This window comes from Nestor notabilis, unplaced genomic scaffold (assembly GCF_000696875.1).
Source record: "Nestor notabilis isolate BGI_N333 unplaced genomic scaffold, ASM69687v1 scaffold28672, whole genome shotgun sequence".
In the NCBI taxonomy this organism is placed as follows: Eukaryota; Metazoa; Chordata; class Aves; order Psittaciformes; family Psittacidae; genus Nestor; species Nestor notabilis.
Genome location: NW_009920153.1, coordinates 18,592 through 39,184, shown reverse-complemented (window position 1 = coordinate 39,184; position 20,593 = coordinate 18,592). Strand labels below are relative to the sequence as shown.

Genomic DNA, 20,593 nt, shown 5'->3' with positions numbered 1-20,593 from the left:
CAAGCGTACACTGAAGCCGGCTCATGTCAAGACATCATCCACCACCCCCAAGTTCTCCTCAGGGCTGCTCTGAATCTGTTCTCTGCCCAGCCTGTAGCTGTGCCTGGGGTTGTGCCGACCCAGGTGTAGGACCTTGCACTTGGCTTGGTTACTTGATGATCTTAAAGATTTTTTCCAACCTAGATGACTTATGATATCCCATGAACACAGGATCCTACACTCAGTGCTGGCATTCTGTTTAGTTCAGAGATGGCCACTAGCACTACTCTTGATTTTGTCCAGTACTGAGAATTAATACAATTAAAAATTCTGACTTTGGTTTCTGAACAATTTGAACATGTCAGCATTTGGCTTAATTTCATGTGAATAAAATTAGTTTAAATCAGTACTGTTAACTGGTACTTAACGATAATGGAAATGTCTTCTTGTTTACATCAAAGTAATTCTTTTCTCATAATAAAACAGCTCAACATTTTAATATGAGGCTTCATGACCAATAACTTGTGAAATAATGGAGAATATGTGCTAAATACAGCTTCATATGCTAATGTTTTATAAATTTTTAATAAAATTTTCTGAATGTAGTTTTATCTGGTAAATGAATTTCTGGCTATCTTTGCACCATTGACTTCCACTGAAATCTCTACTTTGTTTTGAAGCTTTTCAGAGGGCAAAAGGATTTGAAATCTTTTCTCTTTTTTCTTACAGATGTGCAATGGTTTAGAGCAGCCAAGGAAACAACAGCGTTCAGACCTCAATGGACCAGTGGACAATAATAACACACCTGAGGTAGGTACCTTGGGCTGTTCTGCTGCCTGTTTTCCTGTGGACAGCAGATACCGCATCGTCAGCTTTCTCCCTCACACACACACGTGTCCTTAAGCTCTGTTTCTTTTCCTGAACTGACAATAAATACCATGTCTGTATATTCCAAAAAGTCTTTGAACTGTACCCATGAATTTGATGCTGCCACATAAATTTTACAGGAGTGTTCATGGTATGTGCTCAAATGTAAAATTTTCTGATGACATACAGAATGGGGAGAACACTTCAGAAATTACCTTTCTGGATTACTGGAGAGCAAAAGTAGCATTAAATAGAAATTGGCTTCCACTGTGAAAAAAATGCAGTGATGTGCAGACCTGCTCTTGTCACTGAAGACTGGAGCAAATATGACATCTAAGAATGCAGAATAAGGTTATGCTTGAGGCTAAACACAGTGAAATGAAATTCAAACTTAAAAGCAGAAGTCTCTTATCTCAAAAACATATAACATATTTAGCCTATAGCCTGTTATGGTAACGAAGAGGCACATTTCTAAAGCCTTTTTCCATAATGGAGAAATCAGCCTCTTTCCTGGAAATAGGAATGCCTGAGGAGGCTGGCAAAAGATCAGCAAATGTAAGGATGACATCTATTTATTGAGAACAGAGACAGTAACATAAAACAAGCCCTTTTGTGGCATCTGCTGAGATTTAACTGTAATGCAGCATACTGTGCAATCAGGTTCTTTTCAATCACTTACCCAGAATCTTGCTTTGTAAAATACTGTTAAATGTTCTTAATTGGAAATTTGGAATATCCTTAATAGGCAATATGATCTAATGGACATACTATTGGACTGGAAATTGCTGGTTTGTATTGCTCATTTCACAGCTGACTTCCTAGGTAATTTTCATGTTCTTCTCCCCACCCTCCCTTATTTTATTGCATGCTGTGATCTGCTTAAAATGCTTTGAGGTTCCAGGTTAATGGCACTATGTAATTACTGCTATGTGTTTCACTGTCCTAAATAGTAGCTATGCAGAAGTTACACAGAGATATTTTATTTTTTTAAACAGTGGTCAGCTGTTCAAATACAAGATGAATCCACTTCAGTTTGTGAAAATTATTTTGTTACAGCTATACCATTTTTGTTTCTCAACAGACAAAGAAAGTGTCTTCATTTCCAAGTTTTGTTGATGGTAAGTTTTATATCACCCATAGTTCAAGTAGGATAAAATGGAAGCAAATGCTCTAATATATTCTAAAGATCACAGTTCTAAAAACCATTCTCAAACCCAAGAGAATACAGCTGAAAAGTTTAAGTATTGAAATATTTAACATTTTCATCTTCCCTGTGGCAATGGGAACCTGGTGGTGATAAAAAGGAGGAGCAGGTAGAGCTTTCAAATGGTTAAGGTGAAGATGGAGACAGCTACAAATCTGGAAGGGGGATAAAAAAGGTGGTAACAGTGGGCCCCAGCAGGGTGGAGATTTATGAACGTATTAAGAACACCCTGTTCTTTATGGTTTTGTGCAGAGGAAGGAGTCATTTCACTGTTCAGAGCAGCCCCTGTATCACTTTGATGTGATGCCTGTTACTGCACTCTGGGAATCTCAGTTGTTAGTACAGATGAAAGGTTCTGTTGATGTGATGAAAAATAGGGTAAATCTCTGTTTAGGAGAGCCATGCTTCCATGTTTTTCTTCAGTCTGCCTTGCACTGCTGTTAGGTATTTTCTGTTTGGAGAAAAATAAGTTGTTATTAACACAAAAAGGTGGACAGAGATAAAATGGGATTATACTGAAAACATTATCATTCCCTGGTTCAGAGATAGCTGAAAAACTTTGTATGGGGAAAAGGCATACAGCACTTCCTACAAAGGAAATGTTTAACACTGTAACATGAGAAAAGTAGGAAACTTCCAAGGATATGACCCCTTATATCTGCCATGAACACACTTTTCCTCACAATGGAAGTGGTAAATGAAAGTTAAAAACTTAATTTCTAATGCCATTCTTAACTCAGGGAAAACGTGCTGCAATTTAGAATAACATTCTGCTATTCCCTGATCTCACCAGCTTGACTAGCAACTTCTATTTTTAGTAATTTCCTTGAAGAGCTAGAGTAAATGGGAAGTTCAGAGGTTGCTCTTTTCACACAGATTAGCATCTGAAGGAAATCACATGTAACGCGTGGCATGGTACTGGATAATGGGCCCTAAATAGAGGTAAATTAAAGGCATTCCCCAAAGGTGGTGGAGACAAGAAATCAAGTGATACTTAGTAATACACATCTACTGATTCTACAGCGTGCAACTATAAAGGAAGGCCAACATGAGCAGAGCTCTAGAACAGACTAGAAAACTCACCCCTCACAGGGTTTGCAGATACAACTGCACATCTTAATTTTATTGGGATAAAAAGGTTATGTCTTTTTCTTTCTTTACCAGTCATCTCACTGCTCTGTTGGGAAGGGGCCAGTATACTCTTTTAGATGGCATCAAACTTTCCTTTTTAGTTCTATTGCTTAGTTCTATTGTTTTCTCTGATTTTTTATATAGTTGCACAGTATGTGTGGGTAAGTGAACTATGAAGTTTTTTCTATTCCAGGTATTATATGGCACTGTCTGATACAAATAAATACGTAGCTCACTTAAATAACAGGCCCAAAAGATATTAGAAATGTGTCCTTTTGCCATTAGAATTGTTTCAGTAGTAGTAGCATTACATGCTTGCAGTGGTAATCAGTTCCATGTTCAGGGGTTCTGGCTTTTTTGCTTTCTGTATTTGTCCTATCACCATAAATCTGATTCCCTTGTACAGTAACAACCATGATGAAGTAAAGAAATGGGCCAAAATATGGAACTTGTAGATAGCCGTTCTGCAAGGTGAGATATGCCCTGTGTCCATTTACTCCTTACGCAAAATCTGCTGCAGTGCCACACACCCTAAGGTCTCAGTCACTTCATGGAGTATGATGGTTCTCAGCAGAAAGTTGAAATTGCTTCTGTGCTCTGAGCTCAGTTTCTAAATATTGTCTGAATCCTCGGTTTACACATGACTTTACCAGATAAATATAAAAATATATTCCTAACAGATTATTAAAAATCATTTTGCTGAATTGTTGAATTAATATTCTCTTTCTTACTTGATGACTGCAAAAGCTAAGTTAATTTAAAAATGTTTAGGCTTAGTCTACTTAGTCTAGATATACGTTTATACTTGTTGCATTAATAGATCAGCAGAAAACCAAGCAATCTCTATTGCATTGATAAGACAGTGCAGAAATTTGCAGTTAGATTTTTCAGAAATAGTTACCTAACGTTTAAGCACCAATACGCTACATGAAAATCCAGTCTTTGTTCACATCAGACTAATCTTCAAGTTTCAAATCTATTTCTCTCTTCTTCCCTTCCTCATTACTAAGCCTTACACATGCTTAAAGTCAAGGGCATCCTTAAGTGCTCTGGTGAGCTGGGACCTCAGCCAAGTCTGCATTTTTATATTATTTAAAGCAGTCAGAGGTAAGGGAAGAAAACACTCAGGTAACCCAATTTGACCCTGGCAATTTTCAATACCATTCCATCCTTCCAACAGATGTCTTATTTTACCTGACAATTGCTTACATCGCCTTCATGATGGGAAAATGTATGTTGGAAATGCCTTTTTTTTTTTCCTGTATAGCTGTTGCTATAAGCATTTTATACATGCAGTTGTTTCATACATGATGCTGCAGATTTTGTTGCTAGCATAATGATTCTGCAAAAAATCACTTTCTAATGCTATGAAGAGATGATGAAACCGTACCCAACCAAAAAACCCCAATCTTTAAAGAATCTAAATAAATAAAATTAGGATTATAAAATTGCTTAAAGCCATAGGTTACTTCCATGTTCAAGAAGTTTTCCAGACAAATTAGTTAAAAACACCATTGCTGTCACTAAACAGCCAAGACACGAGTTGCTTCTTTCTAACACTCATTAATTTCACAGACTTCTAAGGTATGGTGGTGATTACCATTTCATAGATCTGCACATGTCTTTGAAAGGAAAGTGCCTGTGACATAGCCTATCAATGACACTTAGAAATCAAGAAAAAAGTCTTGCTCAAAGATGTACAAAGCACCGATATAACCAGAAGTGGGTCAAATTTGACAGTTCTGAGAGTAACTGAAGAGAAAACAAGCTTTCCTGAGTTCAGCCAGAGCTTTTTGGATGGAAAAGTAGTGTATTAAGGGACTGATGGGTTTTAAAGAACCAGCACAACTTTTCTTGTTACTCAATCCTGCAGACTCTTAGATTTTTAGTCTTTGCTTGATGTAGTAATTAGAATTAGAATTTTTACTAAGAATTGCAGTTTTCACCAAAGTCATTGTGCAGTCGATACTAAGTGTATGCAAAGGCATTTTGTTGAATGAAGGCTAAAATGTAAAAAATACCAAGTTGTTTAAAGTTCCACTGTTTTCCTCACCTTTTAACATGAGAGTTTTCATACTCTTTCGGTTTGCTCCTTTTCCCTAAGTGCATTCTGTGACTTTCCTGCTTCCAGAGGAAAAGGCTCTGTGACCTGTTGTGCAGATGCCATTGACTAGACTGAACATTTTATTGAACTTCTGAACTGAAGCTGTTTCTCCAGCTCTCACTTTATACAATCTGCATCAGCCTAGGACCTGTATTTTTCTATCAGTCTCTGAATTCAGGCCTTATACATGCCTAAACAGCATCAAGATGCTTACTTTGTTTCATGGCAGACATTTGCTGAAGTGAAGTACACCTTTGTGCTCATTGGTCATCAGTATTTTTACCAGAGATAATATTTGGAGACTGTGTACATCCACAGATATCTCAAAAAATGTGGAAACACAAATGTGTATTCAAGCAGAAGTTTGGCTCATGCTCTGTGAGTCATACCTAGAAACAGTAAAAGTTACCATAAAAGCATTTCTGAGACTTGCAAATTATTTCAGTGTGTTTATTGGTGCAGCACAGGAAAAAAATTCCAGTGATTTCCCTCTAGAATTCAACATTCAAACCATTATGCAAGGTTTTAAATACTGTATGTTCAGATAGTAAGTTTTGGGTTTTTTAAAAAATAATTATAGTGAAAAATACTGTTTATTTTACTCTGGATTTCTTCACCTGTTTCATATTAGAAAAGGTATTCAAAAGATTGTTCAAGCCTCAGTGGCCTTTATTCAATTTCTTATCTCTCTACTGTCTTTTGCAAGGCAGTAACTGTAAGTGTCTCATGTCAGTTCCAGGACCTTGTGAACCTGAAGACCTGATTGATGGAATCATCTTTGCAGCCAATTACCTGGGCTCTACACAGCTGCTCTCTGAGCGCAACCCTTCCAAAAACATAAGAATGATGCAGGCCCAAGAGGCAGTGAGCCGTGTTAAGGTAGGGTATTTTTATGGTTTGTAGAATACTCTCTGATCTTTCGACAGTTGATCTCTTAACCAGTACAGGATCTGCAGCTTCAAGCCTATTCTGAAATGCACTTACATGAGTATGTATGGATATAGTACTGTAAATATCATTAATTTACAGGGCTTATTATGAAAATACATACAGCATCTCTCAGGAACAAAATATAAATTATTCCAGAGTCTGTTCAAAATTGTTTGGAAGCTATATGGAGAATTCAAGACAAATTGCAGATTGCAGTTAGTAAATATTCCAATGGAAAAGCACAGGATATTTGTTTGAATGTGGTTTGCCTTTCATTAATTCCTTTAACTTACTACAAATTGTAAGATTACTCTCAGTATATTGAATTATTACTTTTTTAGGACAAGAAGATTCATTAATACTGTGTTTGGATTTGGTGTTATTTATAGTGAATAATTTCTGGGTAAATAATGTAGCATAGACTGTATCATATAGCTGTTTAAAAAAAATGCCTTTTCTGGTTAATAATCCAAGTAGGAGCTTTTTCTTTCACAATTTTTGGGGGATCTGCTGTAAATTCCTCATAGAATTGTAATCATAGAATGGTTTGGGTTAGAAAGGACCTTAAGATCACCTAGTTCCAATCCTCCTGCCATGGATGCCTCACACTAGACCATGTTGCCCAAGGCTCTGTGCAAGCTGACCTTGAACACTGCCAGGGATGGAGCATTCACCACTTCCTTGGGCAGCCTGTTTGAGTGCTTCACCACTCTCCCGGTAAAGAACTTCTTCCTTACATCCAACTTGAACTTAACCTGTTTAAGTTTGAACCCATCACCCCTTGTCCTAGCACTCAAGTCCCTAAAGAAGAGTCCCTCTCCAGCATCCTTGTAGGCCCCCTTCAGATACTGGAAGGCTGCTATGAGGTCTCCATGCAGCCTTCTCCAGGCTGAACTTTCTCAGCCTGTCTTCATACGGGAGGTGCTCCAGCCCCCTTATCATCCTTGTGGCCTCCTCTGGACTTGCTCCAACAGCTCCGTGTTCTTATGTTGAGGACTGAATAAGCACGTGGTTAGAAAGAGGTAGATTTAAATGTTAATAGAAAAATTACGTGCTTTGTCAATGCTTGTTTTTGGGATTGGGAAAATCAGTTACTTAGCAAGAGACTGATGTTTGATTTGGCATTTAGAAACAAGTGGAAGGCAAGAAAGGTCTAGATCATTCAACTTTACACACCTTTGAATTCCTATTTAGCCTAATGTGATGTCTCAAGCAGTAATTGTTGATTGCAATTAACTCCCTAAAAACTGTTTCATGTATTAATTAATAGCAGTCCTATTCTGTCAGGGATACTTGACTATTCTATTTTGTTCAACAAATTACATGTAGACATGTGATTGATATAAATAGTATACCTTAAGTCTAAAATAGTGCAAGTACTGTCATTTTAGACTGCTGTACGTTTAGCAGGATAAATGTTCTAGGCAGCTGCTAGCAGGTAACACTCTTTGGTACCAAATTTTTTGTTATCAATTGACAACATGCATAATGTCATTAAACCCAATTATGCTTGACAACTGCATAAGGTATAAACAAAGCTTTCTCTCTCGCACATCCTTTTCCCACTATCCCCAAATTTTTAAGTCTGGATTCACAGTGAGAAAGTCTCCCCGACTTCCCACACTGTCTTCTCTCTTTCTCTGTGTGTACATCTGTCTGCATTCTTTTTTTTTTATGCTGCTCCTCAGAGGATGCAAAAGGCGGCTAAAATCAAGAAAAAAGCGGTGTGTAAACTGTTTTTCTTGAATGCTGATGTTTACTTACATTTTTGTTGTACTTGTTCTCCTGTGTGTTCTCGCTTCAGTGCTGTGTCACTATGGGTTCTCATAAAGCTGTCATTTTGGTTTCTTCTTCATTAAGTAGTAGAGCACTGGATGGAATAAAATGAACTCATTTTCTTCATTCATTTGCTGGAGTGCCTGTCTGCTGCTCTTCTTCTGTTGGATACCTGTGATTTGTTTAGTCCAAATATATAGCTAGTGTTATCTGGGAGATTTTTTTTAATGTAATGCTTATTTTTATTTTACTAACCAAAGCACTAAGATGTATTTTTTGTGCCTGTGACTTACTGTATATTTATTAGATTATTGTTGATATTTAAAAAGAAATAAAATAAATTTACCAGGTAGTAGCTGGAAGATTTCATACTGGAGACATTTTACTCCGTTAAAAGCTATACTTCAGTTAACTAAATACAGGTGACAAATTTATCACTAAAATGAATCTTGCTCTTTGTGATGGGCTTGGATGAACTCAATCCAAGTAATCTCTGCCAGAGTACATGCGTGCTTTGTATTTTGCTGGATGAGACTTAATTCAGATTAATCTGAATCAATCACAGGCATAGCTAAGCCTTTATAACTACAGAAAAGAGCAGCAAATACATTATTCTTGCACTGTTCCACCAAAGAACCAGTCTCTGACCTGGAGACTGATGCCTGTCTTTAGCACAGGGTGATACATTCTGTGGCCATTTTATTCTGAGAGTGTTAGCACAGTTGCTGCCAAATACCAGTTGCAGTAGTGCACCGGGGACAAATAGCCTGGAGGAATAAATAGGTTCCTGCTGGAACTCAAGAATATTAGGTAAGCTCTTGGATGATGCTTCACTGAGAGGTAGCAGCTGCTTTGCCACTTTTTCTTCTGTTTTCTCACATAAGCAAAGCCAAGACTCACACTTAGGAAGGGATGTGGCATTATACTGTAATCCTGCTTGCTCTGTGACCACGTTTTCTTATGGGATATGGAACTGCTTCCCTAGTGAGTGGTGCTCAGAAGCTGAGGTCTAAAAGTCAGCTGATGGCTTTCTGTGATTTAAGAGAAATACTTGTGCAGCACTCAGCTCTTTATAGGAAAAAACCTAAAATCTAAAACGCTCTAAACCCCACCACAGTACTGAGCACCAGCCTGCACTTCTTTTGGTGAGCTCACGAAAGATGGCCAGGGCTAAGCAGCTGATGGGGACTAAGTCAGTTCTACTTTCTAAATTCCAGCACCTCAAGTGCTGAAGTGCACCAGTGAGACAGTGGGGAAGAAACAGCCATGCTCTTCCTCCTTTTCTGGCTATAAATAGAAATTTAATACTTGAGCTGTCAGTCCCACAGGCTCCACAAAATTAGTATGCTTCACTTTTTATATGCATTCTTTGCATGTATTTAGAAACACCTTTGAATAGCTGTGTGTAGCAGTTTAACAGTGTGCTTGCCTCAAATCATGTTATGCTCGAAGTGACCAGTGAATTCGTCATTCTAAAGGGGAAATGAAAATTCCCCTTGTAACAAAGCATCTGTCTTTTAGACTTCAGAGGGAGATTCCCAGGCCTTGACTGAAGTGGATCTGTTCATCTCCACGCAAAGAATCAAAGTTTTAAATGCAGACACACAGGTAAGTTATGATTAACTCTTCAAGAATAATGTTGAGTTACACTGTGCTCTTATACTGTTAGCGTGGAAATTTACTAAATTTGGATAAATTCGCTGTTGCAAGAATATTTAGAAAGAGTCGCGTTAGATCTGCTATTGTTGTATCACTTGCCATTTGCCAATATGGTAATACTGACATTAGTTCTGCTTATTTGATGTACTGGAAAATGTCTGCATGTTGCAGAGATCTATAATTCAATTTAGGAAAGATTCAAAAGTCTTTAAGAACGCACACGTGCTGCAGTTTCAATACCCAAATTTACAGCCTAACAGGGAAGTAATTTGCTGCCTTGAATAAGCTATTTTTAACATGTAACCTCCAATTTTTCCATAAATCACATCTGAGCTACCATCCTCTTTGCCTAAGGTAAATTATTAATTATTCATATTAAAGAAGAGTCTGGAGACCACAGTAACAATCAGCCTCATCATCTAGGAATACATATATATATATCTATCTCTATACAAGAAGAGGCGCTTTTCGTATGATGTTTTTTAAAGGAATTTACAATTAAATACATATAATTTATACATGGATCCCGATGGTATAATAATCTCACAAGATCTCTTAGACATTTATTATACTTGCAGAAAGTCTTTAAATGTTCATTCTTACGAGAATTGTCTTTGACAAAGGAAATTTCAGTGATATTTTTGCTTTAGTTTTCATTAAAAAATTCTGCTGTACGCAGCTAACAGCAGTTGAGAAATGGTAAGTCCTGAAGTTACATTAAAGAACAAACCATTTTGAAAGTGCTTAGTTAAGATCAGAAAATTTATCCTGTAGTATTTGGAAGAATGGAGTGACCTTATGCTATTCTTTCAATGATGCTCTTCTAGAACTGATGAAGGTAATATTTAATCCTTTCTATTTAGTAGCAGGACATACCAAAGACTATAGATAAGTTCAACTGTCAGAAAGCTACCAAAACAAACAGACCCTTTGTAGGCAGTTTGTGAGTGGAGATGAGCAAGAGTCAGTACAGATTTGTCAAAAGTAAATCATGTCAAATCAAGTGTTTTCTTCTGGTGGAGAATGTTCATGGCACAGAGGTAGCACACATCACCTGTTTACTTACATAAGGCTTTTATCTCATAGTATTTTCTAGATTATATGGTCTATTTACAAGAGCTACAAGCAGGCTAAAAAATTTCTGAGAGTGTACTTATTTCTGATATATTGCCATATAGACGGCAATATAAAGAGCAGAGGAAGACTCACAAGCATGTTTCTTTGATGTAGTACTGTTCAGTAGTTTAATATACAACTTGAAAGATGGAAAGAGTAAATGGTTATTGAACTTATATCTTGTTGTGTAAGATCAGAGTTCAGAAACATGACTAACTGAAGAAATGAGCTGTAACTGTAGGACATAGAGATACTTCAATAAAGATAAATGTAGCACTCTACATTTAGGATTTTTTTTTTCTTTCAATTAGCATATAATCTGTTTTCCTAACAATGCAAAGCATGAGGGAACTACTTCTTCCTGAAATTTAAGAGAGCATTACTGTCTTTTAATGTGAGGGTAACGATAGCATCTTCAGGAAATGGATGATTTTTCTTTTAACGTAAGCAGATGTCCTTAACACGTCACTAGAACTCCCAAGAGATGGAGCCAGATGAGGAGTAGAATATCCCATCTAAAATGGGCAGCAGTATTTACAATCTGCTATCCATAAATCATCCATGATAACCAATACCACTATTTTTATGGCTAAGCCTTTTTTTGACCTCTTGGTAGATGTGATCATCCAAAATGTATATTATCAGAGTTTATGACTACTTTTTGCATTAGCAGAAAATAAAATACTAGTAATGATCAGTCTAACAATGACTACAGACAGTTACTGATGAATGAACAGTTTATTGTTGGAATGTATGGCAGTAAATAGCTAAGTTCTCTTTGTTGAGTAAGGATTAGTCTTAGTGGAAGTCACTCTTTACCTTCTTTAGATAGATAGTTCAGCATTTCAGCTAGACACCAACCCTTTTAAACATAAAAAAGGAAAGTCCTTTGAGGCAGACCATAAACACTTTGTCAAAGTAACTGTTATCTTATTCTCCCGATTCCCCTGAGATTTCCAGTGATACAAAATACAGTGCACCATGAGGAATGGTGTCTAGTATGAGCTGTTCCACTAGATGACAATAGCAATATTGGAAATTACTATAGTGACAAGCTCTCTGGAGTTTGCCCTGGGTTTTTTGCTTGCTTTATTTTTACAGTGGATTTCAGAGAGCTGTAAGACTTATTCCCATGTCTTTTTAGCATTGCTGCTGGCATGCTTTAGCATTTTTGGCTTGGTAATATTTTTCAGTGCTAGTGAAGTTTCCTGACTGGTGTTAATTACCATAGGTCCATTTCAGCTGCTGTGGCAGCTGGCAGAGACAATCTGTTCTTTCACGGCTTTATCAATTATATAAAACCTATTTCTGCAGTGTGCCATCCATGTTTTAATCCACCTGTAGCATTGGATAGCTCACGTAAGATAGCAGCTGATTTAAAATGTACTATTCAATACTATACAATGGCAGGCAGGAGGGTTCAAAATGCTGAGTAGCAACAGTGAGGTGTATTGCCACATCAGAACATGGCCAGCTCTGTGATTCTGTTGCCCTCAGCAACACTAGGAAATGGCATCCCTGCTACTTTTAAGTTGCTTATGCATTTAGTTACTGAAACTAGCAGAGAAAAAGACAGATACAGAGGTCACAAAAGTGTATGTGCAGAGCCTCTGGTTCCATAAAATCGGCTGACTCTTTAGGTTGCGTAATTCACACTCCCACATGACTACATCACTTGAAAGCTTGGAAAATTGCTTAGGTTTTCCTCCTTCAGGTGTTCTTTGGGTTTCAAGAGAGTTCCACAGAAAGGAAGGGAGATACTGAGAAAGGGAAATCTGGACAGAAGGTAGAGGTTTTGATAAACGCTAAAAGAGAGAGGCTGAATTTCTAAGGACAAATATAAAGATGACAAGGATGGAACGGATGGGCCTAGAGGGGGCATGTGGTAAAGGATAGAGAAGCAGAGATGGAGGGATTCATGGGAAAGTAACAAAGGAGGAAAGTGAAAATGAGATAATGGTAATGGAAAATAGAGTGGAAGGGAATATGGAGTGAGAAAGGAAAACGTCAAGTCACGAGTAAGTCAAAAGAAAAGACACGTTTACAGTCACTATATGTTATTTGCTTATTCCTAATCCTAATTAAAAAAAACAAAACAACAACAAACAAAACAAATAAGAAAGCCCAACACAAAACCAACAACCAAAAAACCCACCAAAATATCACAACAAATTTGGTGCAACTTCTGTGTGATGGCAAGGACAGAAAAACTTTCTTGGCAGGTGAGATTAAATGCATTCATTTTCCCAGTCCATTCACTCTTGTGTACACTGCCTGTCCAATTACACCCTTACAGAACACTTACTGCAGGCTGCTGAAAAGTAATTATCACTGCAGAGCCGCTAAGATCCTGCTGAGATGTCCATTATAAAACATTTTTCCATTCTGAGATAAGTGCTCTAATCCTGAGCCCCTGCAACCCTCAGAGGCATCCCTCAAACCATCTCTTAACCAGCATCACTTTTCACAGATTAGGGATAAGCACAGAACATTTCATTTCAACTCTGAGAAGAATCATTACAATAATTTTATGGATAGCGATGCTCTTCAGTAAGACAGGTGGTTGTAAGTAAATGAGTATCTATATTTTTCTCTGTCAAGTTAAATTGTACTGAAATGGTTAAAATAATTACTCTTGTTGACTTGAGAAAATCTTTCTCTCTTAGGCCTTAGAGATTTGTTCAACTAATGGCAAACTAATACCTAGCTGCTTACATAAAGGATGCTGCTGCTTATATAAAGGATGAAAATCGTGTATTGCCTCATACTGCATTATATCTTTTTTTTGGAAGATTGGGTATCAAGGGAAACCCTGCCACCACAGACACAGCAAGGAGGGTATCTCAGTCGTCTAGTATGATTTAGATGAAAACTGACTTCATGCTCCCCAATGGGATATTCTGGTACACATCAAGAGCCACTAGCAAAAAAAACCAAAAAAGGCCTTCTTAGTTAAAAAGAAAACCAAAACAACCAAAAACCTGTAGCTGATTCTTCTTTCTTCACTTTAGAAATACCCACATATATATTCAAGCAGATGCCATAAGCAGCAGACACAACCTCAGTCTTGGCCAAAACCAAAGATATTTTAGACACCAGAAAGCAAGTTACTGACTTAAAACTAATAGAGATCACAAAGTAAAGCGAAACAAATTGATTCAGTAAGTATTTTTAAATTCCAACTCAGGAAGAATTTGGTGGCTGTTTTTAGCTGGGGAAGAGGGTGAGGGAGAGGGGACATCCTCAGCCAGTTTGATCAATAAAACTTAGAGAAGTTGTGGCTTTTTTTTTTTTAAGGAGAAATCAGGTTGCTTATACAGGATCTTGAGTAAAACCTGTATGAAGGTATAAATAATTGTCCAAAACATTGGTGTAAGCAAGTGTATGGTTCTGTTTATCTTTGCAGCCTTAACTATATCAAAATCCTTTGATTTTGATGTCACATACATAGTTCATTAAAATAACATTATTTTACATATAGCAACCTTCTAATGAAAATGAGACTGGTAGCTGTTGCTAATTTATTTATACTTAATGCTGAGTTCAGAAATAATAAAACTTACTGCAAGTTCATCCTTAGTGTCCTTGAAGTTTCTTCCTACTGGGTAGTCTTTGCTCTTTCATATACGAAACAATTAATATTGAATATATGAATTGGAGATTGGAAACAAAAGATAAAATAGTAATATCTGAAATAAAACCAGTTTAGTGACAACATTTTCTTCTCTGGCTACAAATATGCACTCAGTTTTCATTTGTCCAAGGTAACTCAATACTTATAGAATCATAGAACCATAGAATAGTCAGGGTTGGAAAGGACCTTAAGATCATCTAGTTCCAACCCCCCTGCCATGAGCAGGGACACCACACACTAAACTATGTCACCCAAGGCTCTGCCCAATCTGGCCTTAAACGCCTCCAGGGTTGGAGCATTCACAACTTCCTTGGGCAACCCATTCCAGTGCCTCACCACCCTCACTGTGAAGAACTTCTTCCCCTGTTTAAGTTTAAACCCATTACTCCTTGTCCTACCACTACAGTCCCTACTTAAGTCCCTACTTAATCAAAGCCACTGAATAACCATACATTCCTGTGAGAAACACATTTGGAAGTAGTAGGTTGGGATTTCCCTGCTAATAGCAGAAAGTAAAATAAGAGTTTAAAAGGCTGAAGTAATTAAAAGGATGCAGAGCTCAGGGATTTGTGACAGAGGCTTTTTATATTTAGTACTCTTCATGTGTTCTTAATAAGAAATGTTCATTAGGATGAACCTTGGACATGTTTCCACTTCAATTCATTCTCATAGGCAGTGGCTATTCTGAGTTGGGTTATCCTAGCACAACCAAATGCAGCCTAATGACACTGACTGGAATAAGATTTTGACTGTGAGCCCATATGCTAGACCAGTTCCCTCCAAACTGATCTGAGGAATGTAGGTAGACAGAAAAAAGTACTAATAATTTCACCTACAGAGAAGGTGAAATACTGCCCTTCATAGCTGTTTGCAAAGTAAGAATTGAGAAAATGTTACCTTAGATATTATAGCTATTATAGGATGTGATTAAAGAAAAACTGGGAAATTGTAACATCTTCTCATACACATATACATGTGACTTCTCTAAAACCTGTTCTGTCATTATGAAATGCATCTGTTGCATTCAGCAAAACCAATATAAAAGGGAAACATAATTTTCCAACAACACGAAAGTGGTTGTAAAACATTACTATAGATCTTCATTATTGCTTTACAGTAGGAACCATGTTGTATTTGCTCAGACAGCATTTCTGTCAAAGCCAATTTCTTGAAGAGCCACTATGCCTTCAGCTGGAGTCCAGGCCCATGGACTGCACAGGGAGTGTCAGACCTGAGGTTATAGGAAGTGCATCTGTAGCTTTTGTCATTCTCAGGCAACAGGCCATCAAGGAGAGGGAAGATACAGCATCTGTAGAATAACAGCAGGCATGTGTGAAGAATGATTTTATTTCTATTTGCTTTATGTAGGAAACAATGATGGACCATGCGCTGCGCACAATCTCATATATTGCAGATATTGGTAACATTGTGGTTCTAATGGCGCGGCGTCGCATGCCCAGATCAGCTTCTCAAGACTGTATTGAAACAACACCTGGTGCTCAAGAAGGAAAGAAGCAGTACAAAATGATATGCCATGTCTTTGAATCAGAGGATGTAAGTAAATGGAATTAAACTTATTTAAACAACGTACATCATTTAGAGAATCTCTGAAATTACATCTAATTTCTTGAATGAATTTTTGTTGTTAGTGATCTTTTCTAATTGAAGCTACAGGTAATCTATCTGTGGAAACCTTAGCCAGTTGTTTGTCTGTACTCACATCTCAGTTGAGATACAGGTGTAGTTAAGCAGTACTTAATCATTTGTGACCACCATTATATAGGAACAGCTTTTAATATCATTACTGTCATACCAATTAAAAAAATCGAGTTCTTTGGTTACAGTCAGAAGCAGCTGGTGACATGACAACCAAAATCATCAGTGCACACATGTCTGCGGAGGCATGTGCAAGCAGAGCATCCCTTCTCTCATCACTTTCAGAAGCAGGGTTTGTGGCAGTCTTTTCTGTAAGCTATATTCCCTATTGGTACAAAGCCAGTGCTCTCCAGTGTTTATTGGAATGGGTACATAAACAGCATATGGCTGCTTGCTGCTGCAATGTCGTGGTGAAAGCAGATCAGCAGGGTTTGTAAATGGAGTTTGCAATTTGATTTTGGATGTAACTGACCTTAAAGTGACTTTATATCCATACTAACATAGCAACTTTGCAGGATCCTGTATTTTGACTTTGTCTTAAAATCCAATATATCTCTTGTTTCTTACTTTTCAGTGGTAAATTGGTTATCAGTCCTTTCTCCAAGATGTGTTTTGTTCTACATTCCAGGCACAGCTGATAGCCCAGTCAATCGGTCAGGCTTTCAGTGTGGCTTATCAAGAGTTTTTAAGAGCCAATGGAATTAACCCAGAGGATCTCAGTCAAAAAGAGTACAGTGACATCATCAATACCCAAGAGATGTACAATGATGATCTCATACATTTTTCCAATTCAGAAAACTGCAAAGAGGTAAACTAGTTCTGCAATTTCATTTCAGATTGATCTGTTTTTTCAGAGGAATGAAGTTCACATGGAAATATCTTCTGGCATTTCGAGGATTCCTACATCTCAAGATGCATCGCTGCTTCAATTCTGTGCTACTAAACCAGCTTTATAAGTTTTATAATTTCTTCTTTCCATTTTCAGGGTCTTTCTGCTGGTATTCATCAAAAAAGTAATAAAGTACATTTACATCTGACATAGATAAGCTCTGTGCTACTCACAGTACACAGTGTAAAGTGTTTTTACATTTCACCAATGTAGTGATACAGAGAGAGAGATGACAATCCATTTTAATGCACGTTGTAAACAATTTCATACTTAATAGATACAATGACCGCAAGTCCAGGATGCTGTGGCACTGAGCAGACCAATTTCTCTTCCCCTACTAGAACATCAGAAAAACTGCTACATGAAATAGAGTTTTAAACTCATAATGCATGAAAGGGCATGGATTCTTTCTCTGCAACACCACGTAATTTGCTTTTCATACAAAAGTCACTGTCTGAGTATTCCAAACCAGAATAAGGTGAGTGCAGCTGCACCCAGATTCTGCTTTGGTTTGTATTGCTGCAGTGTGGTAGGGATTGGGCCCATGTTCCAAAAGTCAGAGTTTCTGTGCAGAGTTCCAAGTCTGTCTTGCTTGGAGAAGAATTGCAGATTGCTTAATCATTCAGTCACAACTTTCCTACTTACACTCCTTTCTTCTGGCATTACACGTTCTTTATACAGCATACATGTTCTTGCGAAGAGAGCATTTTCCACCTATACCTTCAGATAGAAAGGTTATGATTTGATGTGTGGTTTTATGTGCCTGCAGTCAGTAGATACCAGTAGAGGGCTTTTATGTAGTCATTATGTGCCAACCCACTGGACTAAAGGATCCAGTCCAGGGGGAATGATCAATTTTATGTGACATAAATTAATTTTAGCTATAAATGGCCATACTTTTTCTCCTGGTCTAGTGGGAGCTGTCCCTGCTCATGGCATGGGGGTTGGAACTAGATGGTCTTAAGGTCCTTTCCAACCCAAACTGTTCTATGATTCTATGTGCATATAAGCATGACAAAATATTTCTCTTGTAGCAAACAAGTGAAAATTCAGTTCAGCAAATCTTGGTTAACTTAGCATCAAACAGAAAAACACAAATGTATCGCATGTCAAAGTGATTAAGAAGGTTATTATTTTTGTGGCTTCTTTGCTTCCTATTGCTTTATGTGTATCTGAACAATGAAAGAGTTATGGCATACTGGTTGGTTTAAAGTCTTGATAGATAGCTTCAGCAAAAGTCAGCTGGCCTTTATGATTCCTGTAAGTACAGATGTCCCTGTCCTTCCACATTTGAAAGACAATAATTCCCAGTATTTTGTTAAAGAGTATGTTCTCTCCTTAAACTCTTACTCCTGTAAAAGTTAGATAAGCTATGATTACTAAACAGTTAACATCACCATATTTGAGAAGAAGTCATCATTTACATTACATCAGCACATCAGTGGTCTTAGATAAACATGTTAGGCATAAGTATATTTAATAATAATAGTAATAATAGTAATAACAACAATAATAAGAGATCTTTGCCTGAAAATAAGGACAGACAAACCCGGAAATCGAGAGACAACCTGAGCTGATGGCAGAAGTAGGGCTGAACTTCCAGGCATTGCCTTAGCCACAAAATGTTACAGGCTGACAGGTTCCAAGAAGGATAAAACTTCCTTGGCATTCATTTATTCATTGGTTATTCAGTTCCACCACTTCTATAGAGTTCACCGCTGTGTTAGTTTCCTTCTTACTATAAGGACTTACATGACCTTCAACAAACAAGTGGATGATATCCCCGGAAAGAAATAGGTATGTGTTACACAGTTTTAACAGCATTTTTGAAGTCATGTTATTACCTAATGGCAAAGAATAGAACTCTTGTAATTTGTAGGTGTTACTCAGGAACAACTGAGATGTTAGTGCTCAAATTTAGATGAATCCAAGCAAAAAAAGTGTGGTTTTTTGTTTTGTTTTGTTTCTTTCTAATTGCAGCTCCAGCTAGAAAAGCAGAAAGGAGAAATTCTTGGGGTAGTGATTGTGGAATCTGGATGGGGATCTATTCTACCCACCGTTATCCTGGCTAACATGATGAATGGAGGCCCTGCAGCCCGTTCAGGAAAACTAAGCATTGGAGACCAAATTATGTCCATTAATGGGACCAGTTTAGTTGGTCTACCTCTTGCAACATGCCAAGGGATCATAAAGGTACCCCAAACTTAAAACTATATGCTGTAGATTTTAAGCCAGCAGAGATGAAATATTCTGACAAGAGATCCTGTAGATCTCCAGCAGATACGATTTTTCATATCACTGAAAAAAAACCCCAAAAAGTAGTCTTGTCACTAGCAAAAGGTAGAATTGGAAACAGAGATTCAGGTGTGATAATGAACAGAAATTTAGGACTGGAGAATTGGACTGCAGCTTTGTTACTGGACTAGTAACAAACGGGTCCAGGTCTGAAAAACTTGCCTAAATGAAGTTACTTTAGTTATCTTAAGTTTCAGGATTCCCCACAGCTTCCAAATTAAAATCAGGATTAAAATCTACTATGCTTCTTTGAGTGCCATTTAGAGGAAATGGATGGGACTGGTAGACTGCAGGACAGATCAAGTGAGTATATGAAGATTCCCAAGAACAATGAAATCTCTGAGACTACATCTAGTGTCTGTGCAGATTTACCAAGAGTAGCATCAGGAGATTAATTAGCCAGACAGGGGTAAAAGGCAAGATGTGGTCAGTTTTGGTTTCTCTTGAAAACTTTTCTAGAAGCTTCTATAGTTATTGAAGGCAAAGTTTTGATGTTTTGTTGGGCCAAACAGCTTGTGAGATAAATGAAACAGGGAAAAGTATCTCTAAGTTAACACCACCAGCTGTTCTTTCTTAGATCAAGTGCTTTACACTCTTGCAATTAGGAAACCACTAACGAAAGAGCAAATTAAGATGTATTTTAGAAATATTAACTTTGGAATATCTTACAGGGTCTCAAGAATCAAACACAAGTCAAACTGAACATTGTCAGCTGCCCTCCTGTTACAACTGTCCTCATAAAACGGCCAGACTTAAAATACCAGCTGGGCTTCAGTGTACAGAACGGAATTGTAAGTCTCTGTGTTTGGTAATTGGTTTGGTTTTGGTTGTTTTTGGTTTTTTTTTTTAAAAAGAAACACACTGAAATATTGAAAAAATCCTCATACATGACCTTTTTGTACTGTGATCCCTTGGTTTACCAAAACCTTATAATCACATCTCAGTAATATAATGCAAATGGACAACATCAGGAGAACAGTTATTGCCATTCTTGAGGGATTTTCCCACATAATACAGCCACAATATTTATAGTCCAGATTGTTTGATGCAATATCTGGATCAGCTAATTAAGGTATAACTATCATTACTGTGCCATAGTTGCAAGGAGAACACTTATGCTGAAACAGGTTTTTACAATTACAACATTCTAATCTTGGCTCTGGTCCTGTTTCTCTTTTGTTTTTAAATTTCAGCACACACTTTTAATTTTTTTCTGGTGTGCATAGTTTATTTGTATTATGTGGTAGTGAGCAAGCGAATGTAATTGTGACCTCCTCCTCTTAAAACTAAACACCTCTCACTGCAAATAATCGTACAGGTTGTGGCCCAGGTATCCCTTCTTTGCACGCTGCA

At 37.4% G+C, this 20,593-nt stretch overlaps 1 protein-coding gene across 1 annotated transcript in view; it reads left to right on the top strand.

The window, feature by feature from the left end:
• Nucleotides 1–708: 708 nt before the first annotated feature.
• APBA2 (amyloid beta (A4) precursor protein-binding, family A, member 2) overlaps nucleotides 709–20,593 on the top strand; it is a gene marked incomplete at its 5' end in the record, with an annotated part of 26,740 nt that continues 6,855 nt past the window's right edge. Inside the window, 9 exons of the mRNA XM_010010553.1 lie at nucleotides 709–789; nucleotides 1,928–1,964; nucleotides 6,019–6,164; nucleotides 7,904–7,939; nucleotides 9,513–9,599; nucleotides 15,769–15,954; nucleotides 16,685–16,864; nucleotides 18,926–19,138; nucleotides 19,912–20,031. Of these exons, the coding sequence (XP_010008855.1) occupies nucleotides 709–789; nucleotides 1,928–1,964; nucleotides 6,019–6,164; nucleotides 7,904–7,939; nucleotides 9,513–9,599; nucleotides 15,769–15,954; nucleotides 16,685–16,864; nucleotides 18,926–19,138; nucleotides 19,912–20,031 (1,086 nt within the window). The remainder of the gene's footprint in view (nucleotides 790–1,927; nucleotides 1,965–6,018; nucleotides 6,165–7,903; nucleotides 7,940–9,512; nucleotides 9,600–15,768; nucleotides 15,955–16,684; nucleotides 16,865–18,925; nucleotides 19,139–19,911; nucleotides 20,032–20,593) is intronic.